Here is a 13,486-nt window from a genome sequence, read left to right as displayed (position 1 = left end):
GTTCTGTAAAAGTACAGAAGAAATAAATCATTCGTTTTTTTTTCTTTCTTTCTTTCTTTCTTTCTTTCTTTCTTTTGTCGAGGCAGTAAAGACTTCCTTTCGTTCAGTACTCATTTCGGCACTGTGTGTGTGTCCTCCTTTTCCTTGTGTTTCGCCTGAACGCTGGTCTTCCGACACATAAGCTGCGCTACAACCGGACCAAGTTTTTTTTTTTTCTTTTTCGTGCAATTTCCTTGACGCAAAATAAATGGTTTAAACAATATGTATAGCGTATAATGTGAAATTAAGGAATTATCGTAGTTGTTTAGCAAACTTGTCGTTTATGAGTGAACGCCTATAACTGGCTATCAGATCCATTCGTACACCTTGGCGGCTCTTAAATTTCAAGTAACCCACATTTGTGGGCAGGGGCATACAACAGGCGGTTAATATCCGCTGTGCATGAGAAGCGGAAACGTTTGGAAAATTCAATAGGTCTTGGAGTGTTGGATGTAATGACAAGCCCAGGCGACTGTGAAGTTTCTACCTTACGGAAGTATTATATCTGCCGCATAGCTTTTCGCATTGCTCGTGTAGCTTCCTTACGTGGAGTGTGGGCCTAAAATATCAGGCTTTCGGCATCTTATCCAGATTTGGCACTGAAAAGGACATTTCTACCATAAATCCAGAACCTTCCGTCCCATATATGAATCGCGGATACTCAAGGTAGTATTAAACTGGCAAAAAAAAATCCGAAATCATGTGGACTAGGTCTCATACACATAAGAGCGAAGTGTAGGCGGACTGCTGCCTTCCGCGATTGCGCACATTTCAATGTGGTCCCTAGTGCTATGGAATTGCCGTGGTTGGGTTTCGAACCGGCGACTTTGTTGTTAGCAGCATTACGCCAAACCCCTTGAATAAATGTGTTCGGTGCACCTTACCCTTTACGGAGCGTCTTACCTTATCGGTTATCTACAACATTCTGTTTTACTACAAAAAATAGATTTAACGAGGTTGAAAGTGCAACTTGGAGTTTTTCTTTAGGTGACTTGTAGACCGTAGCAAGTGACCCATACATTAACCCTTCATCTTATAAATTCTAGGTGCTATGGACTGTAACTTTCTTTTGTCTTTATGGTCAATGTGCAAAATGTACAAGTAGTTTCATAACGATAGTTACAAAAGGTAACCATAAACAGTGATGGTTCAGGAACACCTTTTACGCTTACGCACAGGAAGTATATTTAGTTGTGAAAGCGCTTTTTTACATTTCGTTTTCCCGCGGCAGTATAAGTGATTCGGAGAAAAAAAACACAGTAACTTCCTCATGGCGTATTCAGAGTTTTCTAGACTCTCCCAAATCGCCACGAAGAAGTGGGAATCCTCGGCAGGCGCAGTGACAATAAGAAAAGCCTTGAAATGTTGACGGCATCGTCAAAAAGTATTAAACGGACTCGTTGTTCTAGCGTGTTGAAAGGGTCGGAAAGGACGACTGCGACGTCGTCGTCATTAGCGACGGGCGACCGAGTGCAGCGCGCACGGGCGATTCTCGACCGGGTGCCGCCGCCGGCTGCTGCCCTGGTGGACGCGTGCGGACGGCCGCCGATAGCATTCCCGTGGGCGGTGTTGTCGTCGCCACCCCCGTGCCGCCAGTCAGAACGGATACCGTACGCGCGGACCGATACTGCTCGGACGATGAAGACAGCGACATGCCCGAGGTCTCCGCGGCGGTGGCGTAGATGTCCCGCTCTGGCAGTGTCGTCGACGCCGTCTTACGCTGCGCGTGATCGATGGCCGAGACGCGAGCGGCATCGGACGGTGGCATGAGGTTCACGAAGGCGGTCTCCATGGACGGCGCCACGACCGGGAGGTCTCTTCCGGGTAGGGCTAGTGCCAGTTGCCGCGTGCGCTGCCGAAGCAGCGGCAAGATGGCGGTTTCCGGGTCCGGGTAGAGTTTTGTTGGGAAGCAGACGCCGTCACCCGGAGTGCTGTGCACGGGGAAGGGCCACAGGATGACGCTGGAGCCAAAGACCTGGAAACCGTACGACGGACCTGATGGTGTCAGTCAGCGCAGCGAAAGATATATGGCCTCTTTCGCTAAGTCGGCCTGGGCGGCGTAGACACGTCAAGATGCTCACAAATTCTCGGGCCTTACAAGTTTTGAGAAACAAACAGATAGCGGATCAGGTTAGCTCACTTGAAGTTTTTTTTTTTTTTTCAAGCGAATCTACAACGTACAACTGAAAGTAAAACAGGACAAGTGCTCCTATCGCTACTGAATTTCTCATTCCGACAAGAAATAGTTAACCAATAGCGCGTGGGGTGTGTAATTCGTCGTAATCAAAACCGAGGCGCAGGGAAGAGAAGCTGTTATCGCCGAAATACGAGCGCGCTGGCGCTACTCAGAACTAATAGAGTTTTAACGTAGCTTCACCTGTAAAAATACCGTTGCGAAGGCGCTTGTCGTGCTTTTCTTCGTGATATTAGCATCCTGTCTTCATATCTGTACTTCAAAAAATCTCAAGATGTGTTGTGAATACTTTTCAAACAAGTTACGAGGCTTAAGTTAACGAAACGCAAATGAAACTGCACATGCATGCTGCGCGGCTTGTAACAGGAACCCAATTAGGCAATGCTATTGCCGACGGCAACTATTCAGCAGTATTCTTTGCAACATATATTCCCGTATTTATATACTTTAACTTCTTAACTGGCGGTGTAACGCTTCGCTCTTCATACTAGCTTTACTACCTCGACAATGTTTCTCCGAACGCCGAGGTCGAACGAGTCGAGAGGCTCGACGAACAAGAAAGGGCGCATGGCCTCCAGCGTGGTCTCGTTGCGGCCCAGGATGCGCAGGTGGACGATGAAGAAGCCGCCTATGAGAACCGTGAGCGCGGTGCCCGCCAAAAGCAGGAAGCCGGTGTGAACCAGGACCTCCGTGGGCAGTCCCATGGCGCTCGACGTGTCCAAGGCGTACGACGACACGCTGACGAGCGTGTACGACGCCAGCACCACCACGTAGAACAGCGTGAGCAGGAAGAACTTGTAGGTGCTAAAGCCCACGCAGTTGTTGAGCCAGGGACAGTGGTGATCCATCTTTAAGATGCACCTGCGCAGCGCCAGTGATGCCGGTGGAAGGCGCCATTTGAAGTTCCGTTTACGCCACATTGCGCAGAATACCTGTACCATATATGCTCCGTTTTGTACTCATAGCAGGAAACGCCCTGGTAACTACGAAAGTAGTGCAGCCGTGCAAGTTTCTCTCCACACGTGTCCTTTATCTACAACGCTTTCGGCGGAATAACGATTTCATGTGTTGCAACTCCAACTAGTGGACGTAAGGTTACGTCAAATTGTGCAATATTTGCACCCTTTCGTGTGCTACCAGTACACGGCGTATTATGTTTTGGTCGTGATTTTAAGCGGTTAGCTGCGCGGTAACTGCAGCACAAAAACGTGTTACGTACTCCGCGCTCGTTTGACGGTAAATAGGTTTAGATCTACGACGCCTTCCAATCAATAATTAGTTCGCATAGTTCGACTGAGACTATTAACCTTAGGGCCCCCTAAAGTTAATCTATTCGAATCTGCTTTTATTCCAATCTTCCGACGTAAAATTTACATAAATGTCGACGCAAGCGTCGGGCGTTGATTCGCAGTGCTGCTTAAACAGCCCAATCAAACCTTCGACTCGCTTAGAGGAGGTCACTTTTAAAGCGAATAACATTGTCTACCTTGACAGCTTCTTCTTCTTCTTAACTAATTGGCTGATAAGAGGCGACGAGTACACATCTGTATGTAGAGAATATTTCACTGGGGCTGAGCTAGCGCATTGAGGATAGATAACCGGATGAGCAAGGTGGTGCCATCGTGTACGATTGGCTGGTTTCTTCTTATTTAGCTTGCGGTGACTGGTAGAAAATCGCGGTGGTGTGCAACGGAATGTTAAAAAGGGCGCTAAAACGGAGCCTCAGCGAGCAAGAGTTGGCTGCGCGATGTCGTATATGTGTTGAAAGGGCTCGACATCGTTATATGGCGATGCAAAAATTGTTATTATACGCAAGTAAATTCATTTTCCCCTGCAGCCCCGAGCAGCTATGTGCCAGAGTGATTGGCAAGCAGCCATCTTCTATTCCTGCTGGAACGCGGCAGTTTTCGGCTATTGCGAAAAACGTTCAGTTTTCTTCGACGTATTAATGCACCTTCTATGCGGACACGCCACTCTGACGTGGTGAGTTCTTGCGGTTTTGCGACGCCGCATGATAGACAAAGTGAGCGTAGTAGGAAAACTTTTTACCGGCGGAGGCGGGCTAATGGCGAGAAAGGCGTAGAATCGGAAATGATTATTTTTCCATTGTTCGCTCTATCATGCACAATCAGCGTGTATACGTCATAGCATATTCCCAATCTTCTATAGGTTCACGCGATTTCCATGACATCGCGTGACAGAAAGGAGAAGTAAAGGTGAGCCGCAAAATTTTTGACGAATCGTGGAGGGCTAGCTGATTGCAGAATTGGAAATAAAAAGCTTGGAAAAGCTTTACGTTATAGCGGTCTTAACGTTACACCGAATCAGTTGACGCGTATATATATATATATATATATACCTTATTTTCGCACTTGATGCACTATATTTTGGTAGCGAATGCGAAAAAGGAAACAAATCCCTCAGCCCTTCCTACCGGTGCCAACAATGCATGAAGCGGAGTGCATGCAATAAAGCGGGAAACGACCGCACGACTGTTCACAGAGGGAGATGTGTTTACAGGTAAGAACGATGATAACCACTTTTTAGCATTGTACAGAAAACGTTTCGATATTTAAATTACCGTTGAGAGCACTAGCACTCAGAGATCACCGTGTGACGCCGAGGATATGTTTTTGTTCTTAATAAGAGACTTCGACGTTCAACAAAAGCCGCGAAAATGCTGTTGACACTATTACGAAGGCCTCAATGGCAAGAGTGAGTATCCCTTGGGTTCAATTGAAGATCTCTCTTTGCCAAATCACTCTTAAACGATAATATTTTCCCCGTATTGGTGCCTGAACAACAAAACTTTCCTGTGGCTGTACTAAAAAAAAAAAAAATATGGTGTTTTACGTTCCAAAACCAGTTTCTCATTATGAGGCACGCCGTAGTGGAGGACTCCGGAAATTTAGACCACCTGGGATTCTTTAACGTGCACTTAATTCTAAATACACGGGCGTTTTCGCATTTCTCCCCCATCGAAATGCTGCCGCCATGGCCGGGATGTGGCTATATTCGGAATCCTTGTTCTGTTCCGACCTTCTCACATTGCCTACATTAATCAAACACACTTGCGTCGCAGTGGACAACACATGTGCGTCCCATAAGGGAACATGAGAGTCGTTCTTGCGTCAATTTGATTTTTGTTGTTTTTTCACGACAATAACAATGAAACGCTTTGCTCAAGGAGGCAAGTAACGCCGTCGGCCCCCCACAAAGACTTGCCGTTTGCAAGCATTTTATTTTTTTGAGAGAGAGATGCTGGAGAACACAGTGACGCTTCTAACGCACCAGGCGGGCGCTTCGACGATCATATTTTCCAGGCAAAGAGCGACCGGCCAATTGTGGTAGCGCTAAGAATATTTGCGAAGGCGGCCAGCCATTCAAAAAAAACATTTGCGAAAGAAATGTTTACGCCCGTGGAGAATTGACTCAAGGGCACCTGAGTTAGCCGCCTATAATACAGGGCTCATAAAACGTTTCAGCACTGCACCTTTTGGACCTGTGTTGAGGTGCCATTTAGCGCGACGAAAACACCGAATAGGAAAACTTGAATCGACAGTGTTGAACTAACACGGTGTCTTCATTCGATTTTCAAGATATCGACACTGTGCGCATGGTTCTGGCGTTTTCGCTTAAAAGAGCGCGTCTGATAGAGAATCGTACTTGCACTGTTTGGCCCACTGGTGGAGCCAAAGAGTGCAAGTACGTTAAGTTCTTCAAAGCTGGCCATTCTGCAACAGTGCTATCTGTATTTTGTAACACTCTTGTTCGGAGACTTGTAATTATTTCGTAATTTCACGCATTCTCTTTTTCTTCTTTTTAACAGAGGCGCATGTTGGTGTGTAGCGTTAGTTTGTTTAACACTTGGCACGGCCACACAGATGGATAAAATTGCCAGGAAATACAAGGAAACGGTACCAAAAGGGGCTCCTTGTAAACAGATGTCTATGGTAATAAAAGGCAGTAGAGTTGAAGGCCGGTAGCGAGAAGACGCTAATGGCCTGACGCTCAAACACGATAAGACATCGAAGCGGTCTCAAGCACTGGTGAGTTTAGAGGTGCCCTTCGGGGCCCGGGCCATCGCAAACCCCCTGCGCATGCCACCGCCACTACCGCTCTTACTGAGAAATTTCAGCGTGGAGGGAATCCACTTCACGAATTTCCTATTTCTTCTAATGAGTCTAAACCCCGCCCCTCCTTCCCTCCCCAGTTTTCTTTCTCGGAAGTCACTGTTCCTCATTATGATAGGGGCCAATTATCTCAGGAGACTTACGCTGCAAGAATTCTGGATCAACTGCAAATTTTGGCGCTTTGTAGATGGGACCTAAGCTTGCGAATCGCAACACAGCAAACATGTGTTTGACGCTCTTCGGCACGGGAACTCTCTCCCTGCACTACACTTCCACTCAGTGTACGTTAGAAATATCATTAGTTTAGAATATTTAATCTTCACAGCAATGATCTCTGCTTCACATTTCGGCAAAGTATAAGCAAGACTTCCCAATCTCTTTTTGCTGGAGGAGCGACCAAACGGTGTCAGTACTGGACCCGTGGAGCCCAATAGTGTCCCCCCTGGCCCAGTTAACTTAAATCTAATATAGCGCGACGTTGGATCTACAAATTGACCCTACTTCATGTGCTCCCGGAGAACTAAAACATAGCGACCATGATGCCTCAGGAGATTCGTACCTCCGGCAGGAGGAGCAGTGGTGGCTGCGGTCGGGCTTGACAAGTCCGCACGGTTCGCAGTAGCGCACGCTTCCATCCGCAGCGCGCGTCAGGATGCCTCTGTTGGCGCCCAGTCCCTCGAGCAGCTCCTTCTTCTCCTCGTACGTCTTGCTCTCCTCTATCATCCTGCGGTTCGTTGCGTTCATGTAATACCGCGCTGGCACGGGTGGGTTAGACGCCGTGACCGCCTGCAACGCAGACACATACGAACTCCTGACCGTTGTCCAATGTTCCTGGTAAAGAGAAGGTTGGCTTCATGGTTTAACAACAGGAAATGCTCGGAAACAAAGAGAGAAGAGAAAGACGGTGTCTGCGTTGTTCATTTCGTTTTCCTCGTGTTGACATCTTTTTTACGTTCACCTTTTAAAGCTGGTGAATTACCAACTTGCTCAGCTTTCCGCCGTTCTAAGCAAACACGTTTTTCTAGGATCTGCTTGAGGGTAAACAATGATTGTCTTGAGTGCCACAAGGTCTCACTACGCAATAGAAAACTTATTTGTTTACTACCGTCTAGATGTTATTCCTTCTGTGCGTAGGTTATTTTATGTGCTAGCTGTACTTACGCTCTTTACCTTGCACTGACCTAGGTCATAGGCACTCGGCATCGATACAATATGTGAAGAAATAAATGAAAGATAATTCCGCAGTGTACTTATGTGTACTATTAGGTTTCGCGCAACTTATCAGATGAATAAGAAAAGAGAATGTGCACTTCAATAAATAAGGTTTAGATCCCGCCAATGCCACATCTTTGTCCAATAATTACCACCAGCTAACCTGGCGAAGTTGAAGACCCTAGCTGTCGCCATTGCTATGTCGCACCCGACCAATTCTAGACGAACCTAGGTTGTTCGAAGCTAGTATAGTTTGCCTTTTCAACGTTATCTAAAGAAATCAACTTTAAAAATCCCTTTAGAAACTACAAAAACCCCTTTATAGATAATTAAGCAGGCACTTTCTCCTCATTATGAAACGGCGAAAGAGATAAAATTTGCCGGCAACACGAAATGCTTCGTACTTCAGCTTTCCCTGGCACTTCTTTAAATATGTTTTGTTTCTTCCGTCTTCTCCCGAATTCAGCCGAACGAATTTTTTTTTTTTCACTCTTATGATTCTTTCTAGCGCTACTGGCCGTACAAGTGAATTTCATTCTCGCAATAAAAGAAGCTTCCCAGCGGCGCCTCACCCGCAGGAAGGACCAAAGAGTGAGCAGGAGGATCAGGTGGAAGAATGCTGACAGCGAGACGCGTTCCGCGTGGTCCGCGACCAGGACTGGGAGGAAGACGTGCACGTAGGCGTAGTAGGCCCAGCCAAACCCGCTCAGGGCTACGAGGACCGGCAACCAGCTGTACAGCGTTCCACGACGGTGGAGAAAGCCGATCGCCGCAGGCATCGTCATTTTCTTCTTCTGTTTGCTCGGTGTTGTTTCGAACAATAGCTCTTACTCACTACAGGTCATTGACCAAGGAGCCGGCGGATTTCGTACGAGCGTTGTTTTAATACCCAAATAAACCTCACAACATTAGAGTACATGTAGTAGATTAAAGAAATTGCAGTACAAGTACTGCAATTGAAACTAGTATGATTTTTTTTTTTTGAGAAAATGAACGTAATATGCAGCTTAACGTAATGTTCCTTATTACAGAGCCTTAAAAAAGTAGAGAAGAGAGACTGCCTTAAAGGTCTCCTCAACAGGGCTCATCGCAATGTCTGGTTGTGCATTGGAAGTTGCAGTACACCGTATAAGAAGTGCATTAGCGCAAACATATTTTGTTTTTCGAATTCGGTCATTATTACATGAGATTCGAGAAATTGAAGTGTCGCTTTACTGCGCTGCCAGGTGAGTGAGTGAATAAACTTTATTGCAGGTCCGGCGATGACGCGAACTCGTCGCGCACCCGGCTAGTCCCACGTCGGGACCGGCAGGTCTAGCCCACCGGCCCGGTCGCGGGCACGCCGGAAGGCCAGGTTATGCTTTTCTAGAGCGGGGCTACGCAGGAGCGAGTCCCACTCCTCCTTGATGAACTTGATGCGCTGCCAGGTGGCTGCAAACGCAGACATTCTCTCCTTCGGCCTCGGCAAGCGTTCACAAGTGGCATTTCTTCCCTGCCTACTCTCATACAGAAGCCGAGGGACCGCGTCACGTTAGCATCACAAGCCTCGCTTCTTGCTTTCTTTTTCTGCATTTTTTTGTCTTCACCCTCTTGCTGCACAGTGCACTCCCAATGGCGGTATTGCGCGTTCTGCATTGGAAGATTTTATAGTCGTCACGTGCCATAATCGGTGACGTCGCAGGCTCTGCGTCTTAGGTAGAGGCCTTTGTGCGTGTGACGTTGACTCTCTTGCTGAAAGCAAAAGTCCTTCGAGAGGAAGGGAGCGCGGGCCTGGTTGTGAATTCTCGCCTGTCATCGCGTCGTACGGCCGTTTGATACTTTGCAGACAGAATAGTCACGGCATGATCTACGAACAACGCTTGCCTATTGGCAATTACCAAACCTGGGGAGGGGTCTTTTAAAAACAAGTTAGCAGGGAGAGACAGTCACCTGCCCTTACACTTTATTCTCTAGAATTACGCCAGTAAGGGTTTTCACAACAAATCGTCTGGTACAGCAGTTGCCGCCTAACCGAACTCTAGGACTTGAAAGATGTCGCAAAGGTTTTACGGAAGTTGTCGTGTCTAAGGCGAGTGGACCGTACAGTGGTGCGTACTGGAGGGATCGAAGAGCAGTGGCGAGGCAAACAGCAAATGCAAATCGTCTCGCGTTACTTTCAATACGCAAGAATTCGGATAACGGTAAGGGGCAGGAGCACATGCTTGTTGACTAAACAACGAAATGATGCTATGGCATCCCAAAATCGGTAATTACGACTAAAAATAAATTCCATATTATACTATCAACGACGTATTGCAGCATTTACAAGTCCCGCCGTTGTTTCCAGAGACGCCTCCCTAAAGAGGGTCAGGTTGGTATATAAATTTGGGTGCCAAGTTCGTGCTGGAGTAATTCTCATGCGACTTTCAACTGCGTCTCCATATTCTCCGCAGAGCTATTTCTGCAGTTGTCTCAATTTCTTGTAAGCCTTTAATATGTAGTTTACAGGTTTTCATTGTAATGTACCCTCGAATGGCACCCTCATGACGTAAGAAATAACACAGGCTTGCACATGAATTTCCTTATTTACTTGCTTTATTTATATTCATTTTTTAATTGTTTTTTGTGGTAGCGATACTGACGCAACGCGCACTTGGCGGTTACCGTCTTCTAAAATAAAAAACGCTTTGATCACTTCCTTTCCATGTTCTGTTGTACTTGGGTAGGAAATATCGCCAGTGTGGCTGAATATTAAACAAGGGAAGAAGAAGAAGGATCTACATGCAAGCAGTGGTTGGCCGATCGCCGGAGGCTCCTCGACCGGGTCGGCGCAGTGGCTCCAGAGGTCTCCGTTCCTGGCTACCACTTCTACTTAACTGGCTTCCACTAGCACTCGTTACGTGTCTCTTCTTGTGGGCCTACTACGCCTACGTCGTCGTGTTTTGCGTATCCGTGGTCCGCGACAATGCCCTGAAAGCCATCGCCTTCGGCATCGGATTTCACCTGCTGTTCTTTCTCTGCCTTTGGTATGCATCATCTTCGGAGTGTCGAAGTCATATATGACTACGGCCTATTACGGTAATGACTGCAGTTCACAGTGTTCATCACCGGTCGCGTGGTTGCCTCAACAACGCGTCTCGAGTGGCAGCGGACGTGAAGTCGCGTAAACATGAAGTCATGTGCCCTTTTTTCTGTGCCACGTTGAATTGGTCCCATTAAGAGGACGACTGTTGCACGACGGCAAGCAATGATTCCCAATTGTGAAAGCCACGGAAATTAGTATGCCTCAAAGCACGCAACGCTAGCTTCCTGCAACAAATGCGCATGCCTTTAAGCAAATGGCAAGGGACCGCTTTCACTCGACTGCAATGCGACTAAAGTAATTGACACCACCTGATGCCTCCTACTGCAAGTAGGAAGCATATTGCGTGCCTCCTACTGTGGAGGTACGGAAGCAATAAATGTAATTTCCTATTTAGATCCCTCTAACCTGAAACGCTATTTTGAACGCTGTCGAAATCTGCCGCATTGTCAAATTCCACATCCAGCTTGTTCTGATTGGCTCACAGAGCCAATCATTTCTTTTACTGGTTCGAAAAGCAAAAGTGTCGGAATCTGACACTGTCCGAAATAGCCATTGCCGTTCTGCCTTTTTATACTTCACAAAAATGCGCAGGTCTTACGTGCAGACCACGGTGGCGGTCGTGGCGCCCATACCACCGCTCTTTCGGCTGACCGTAGGCGAGCAACAGGCGCTGGAGAACTGCCACAACGAGCGCACTCGGCGAAGCGTCCTCGACGTGATGGCCATCGAACGCGGCGTGCTCACCCTCGGTGCCGATGGCTGCGTGCGATACTGCGAATACTGCTGCCTCATCAAGCCCGATCGCTCCCACCACTGCTCTGCCTGCCGAAGGTATAGCCACGACCAGACAGGACAATTGAAAAAAAAAAGCAATCATTAGGGATAATCAGAGGGAGTTGCAGCAATATATATTCAGGACATACGCTAAAAGATGGTGCCATGGCTAAGCAATCACTTGTTTTAGCGCTTATTCGGGTCTGGGAACGGGTATGCGTAAACCACTTCTAGAAACTATTTATTCAACTGTAACGCGAGTCCCATTTAGAAAAGTTTATTAGGCCCACGTGACCAATGTATGTGGCCCACGTGACGAATAGAGCCGGCTTATTCGTCGCTCTTGTTGACGCGCGTGGGATATACGCTACGCTGTTCACTACCGTAAAACCCAGCGACGCGCTAACACCAACTACCGCAAGCGCAAAATTCAACATAGCTCACTGCTGACGCACGAAAAGAGATGATGCAATGGCGGGAGCCCAACGTCAGCAGCAATACGATCACGGCTGGTGGTCATCTTCCTTCGTAGCTCATCGTTTTTTGTCTCCTCTGTGTCTCTACGTTCTTGCTTGTCTTGTGGCATTCATTCGAGTGTTAGTGGTTTTTTGACTGTTGCTTGCAGCTCTGCTTTTGTGACAGTTGTAAATTCAAATACTTGGGAAATGATGGCACGCGCCCATCATTGTAGCTAGCAATGACAGCCCGAGGCTTTGTTTCTTTTCGCGCATCTTCACAGGTGCATCCCCAAGATGGACCACCACTGCCCCTGGTTCAACAACTGCGTCTGCTTTAGCACCTACAAGTTCTTCCTGCTCACGATTTTCTACGTGGTGGCTCTGTCGCTTTTCGGTGTCTTCACCGCGGGAAAATACGTGATCGAGATGTGGGTGATCGCGCGCATGACACCGTCGACCTTCCACGTCACTTTCCTGACGGTCTTAGGGACTGCACTGGCGCTGGGCCTCGGCGCTTTCCTGTGGCACCACGTGTCCATGGTCTTCAGTAACGAGACCACACTCGAAGACATGCGTTCCCCCATCTTCCGAGACACCAACGACTCGTTCAACGTCGGCTGCTGGCAAAACTTCGTTCAGGTGTTCGGTCCCCGCAAGTCGCTGTGGATGTTTCCAGTGTTCACTAGCGTGGGCGACGGAGTGCGATTCCCCACAAAGCTGCATCCCGTACTCGGCGCGCAGGAGGAGTACGAACAGCGCTCAGTAGAAGCCACTTACTCCACAGGCTCGTCCGTTGGTAACCCGTCGTCGGCCACAGTGACTGTGATGCTTTAGCTAAGAGTCGATAATACAGTCCTGTTAACGTCCTTATTCTATGCAAATTTTATGGGACGCTGTAGGTAACCGATAGTTTACCTTAAAAGGGCTCTCAGAATGCATGAGTAAGCGTACCTAATATAGATGTCTGGTTCCTTGCGAGCTCTTCAAGCACTTTCCCTACGTTTGCAACATTTACCCACCGGTTTTGAACGGGATCTCACTGCACCTAACATGAGAGTGTATCACGTTCACTGCGCCTTGCACAGCAGACTCGCTTAAGCTGTCGGCTTTTGTGAAGCCTGCCTCAGTGCGGCGTCACAGTTGCTTGAGAGCTGCTGCAAGACACCTACCACAACTTTAATGCAGCAATATCTTCTGTCTGAAACCCCGCCGGGTTGGAGATGGGGCTGTTATCAGGCGTAGTCCCAGGTGTCGCAGTGCACTAAGGTAGTTTTCTGGTTAAGTTACTGCGCAGATAGCACAAAAATTGCGCAAACCAGAGCCGCGGACTCTGCTGCATTTTACGTAGCAGTCATGTGCACGCCATTAAGTGTAATTCTGTTCGTTTGCATCAGGCATGCAAGCGTACGAAATGGTAAAATGACTACAAAAAAAAATGAGATGCAAACTTTAACACAAATCCCCCCAAAAGCTAGAATAAGTCGGGCGTGGAATGCCTCAGAAGCTCTCAATAGGTATTATTGAATATAACATGATTTTCAATGTAAATGGTGCGTATACCTGCAACTGAACTTCTATTTTCATTTCCATGTATTCATCCCCTTCATGACTA

General features: G+C 47.6%; 2 protein-coding genes across 3 annotated transcripts in view; one reads left to right on the top strand and one right to left on the bottom strand.

The window, feature by feature from the left end:
• Positions 1 to 1,135: 1,135 nt before the first annotated feature.
• LOC126521501 (palmitoyltransferase ZDHHC20-B-like) overlaps positions 1,136 to 13,486 on the bottom strand; it is a 178,261-nt gene continuing 165,910 nt past the window's right edge. The window contains exons 2-4 of one of the 2 annotated variants that reach the window (XM_055066050.1): positions 6,926 to 7,152; positions 2,734 to 3,094; positions 1,136 to 2,014 (exon numbers count right to left, since the gene is read on the bottom strand). In XM_055066050.1, coding sequence (XP_054922025.1) covers positions 1,445 to 2,014; positions 2,734 to 3,094; positions 6,926 to 7,110 — 1,116 coding nt within the window. In that variant the 5' untranslated portion in view covers positions 7,111 to 7,152 and the 3' untranslated portion in view covers positions 1,136 to 1,444. The remainder of the gene's footprint in view (positions 2,015 to 2,733; positions 3,095 to 6,925; positions 7,153 to 13,486) is intronic. The other variant, XM_072288510.1, reaches the window with a different exon arrangement.
• Positions 10,339 to 12,770, top strand: LOC126521591 (palmitoyltransferase ZDHHC20-like). The gene is made up of 3 exons (XM_050170284.2): positions 10,339 to 10,583; positions 11,234 to 11,473; positions 12,156 to 12,770. The coding sequence occupies exons 1-3, from the start codon at positions 10,339 to 10,341 to the stop codon at positions 12,706 to 12,708; spliced, it is 1,038 nt and encodes a 345-aa protein (XP_050026241.2). The 3' UTR covers positions 12,709 to 12,770.

The sequence above is a fragment of the Dermacentor andersoni genome, chromosome 6 (assembly GCF_023375885.2).
Source record: "Dermacentor andersoni chromosome 6, qqDerAnde1_hic_scaffold, whole genome shotgun sequence".
Taxonomy (NCBI): domain Eukaryota; kingdom Metazoa; phylum Arthropoda; class Arachnida; order Ixodida; family Ixodidae; genus Dermacentor; species Dermacentor andersoni.
The sequence above is the reverse complement of the archived record's forward strand: the minus strand, read 5'-3'. Positions and strand labels throughout refer to the sequence as shown.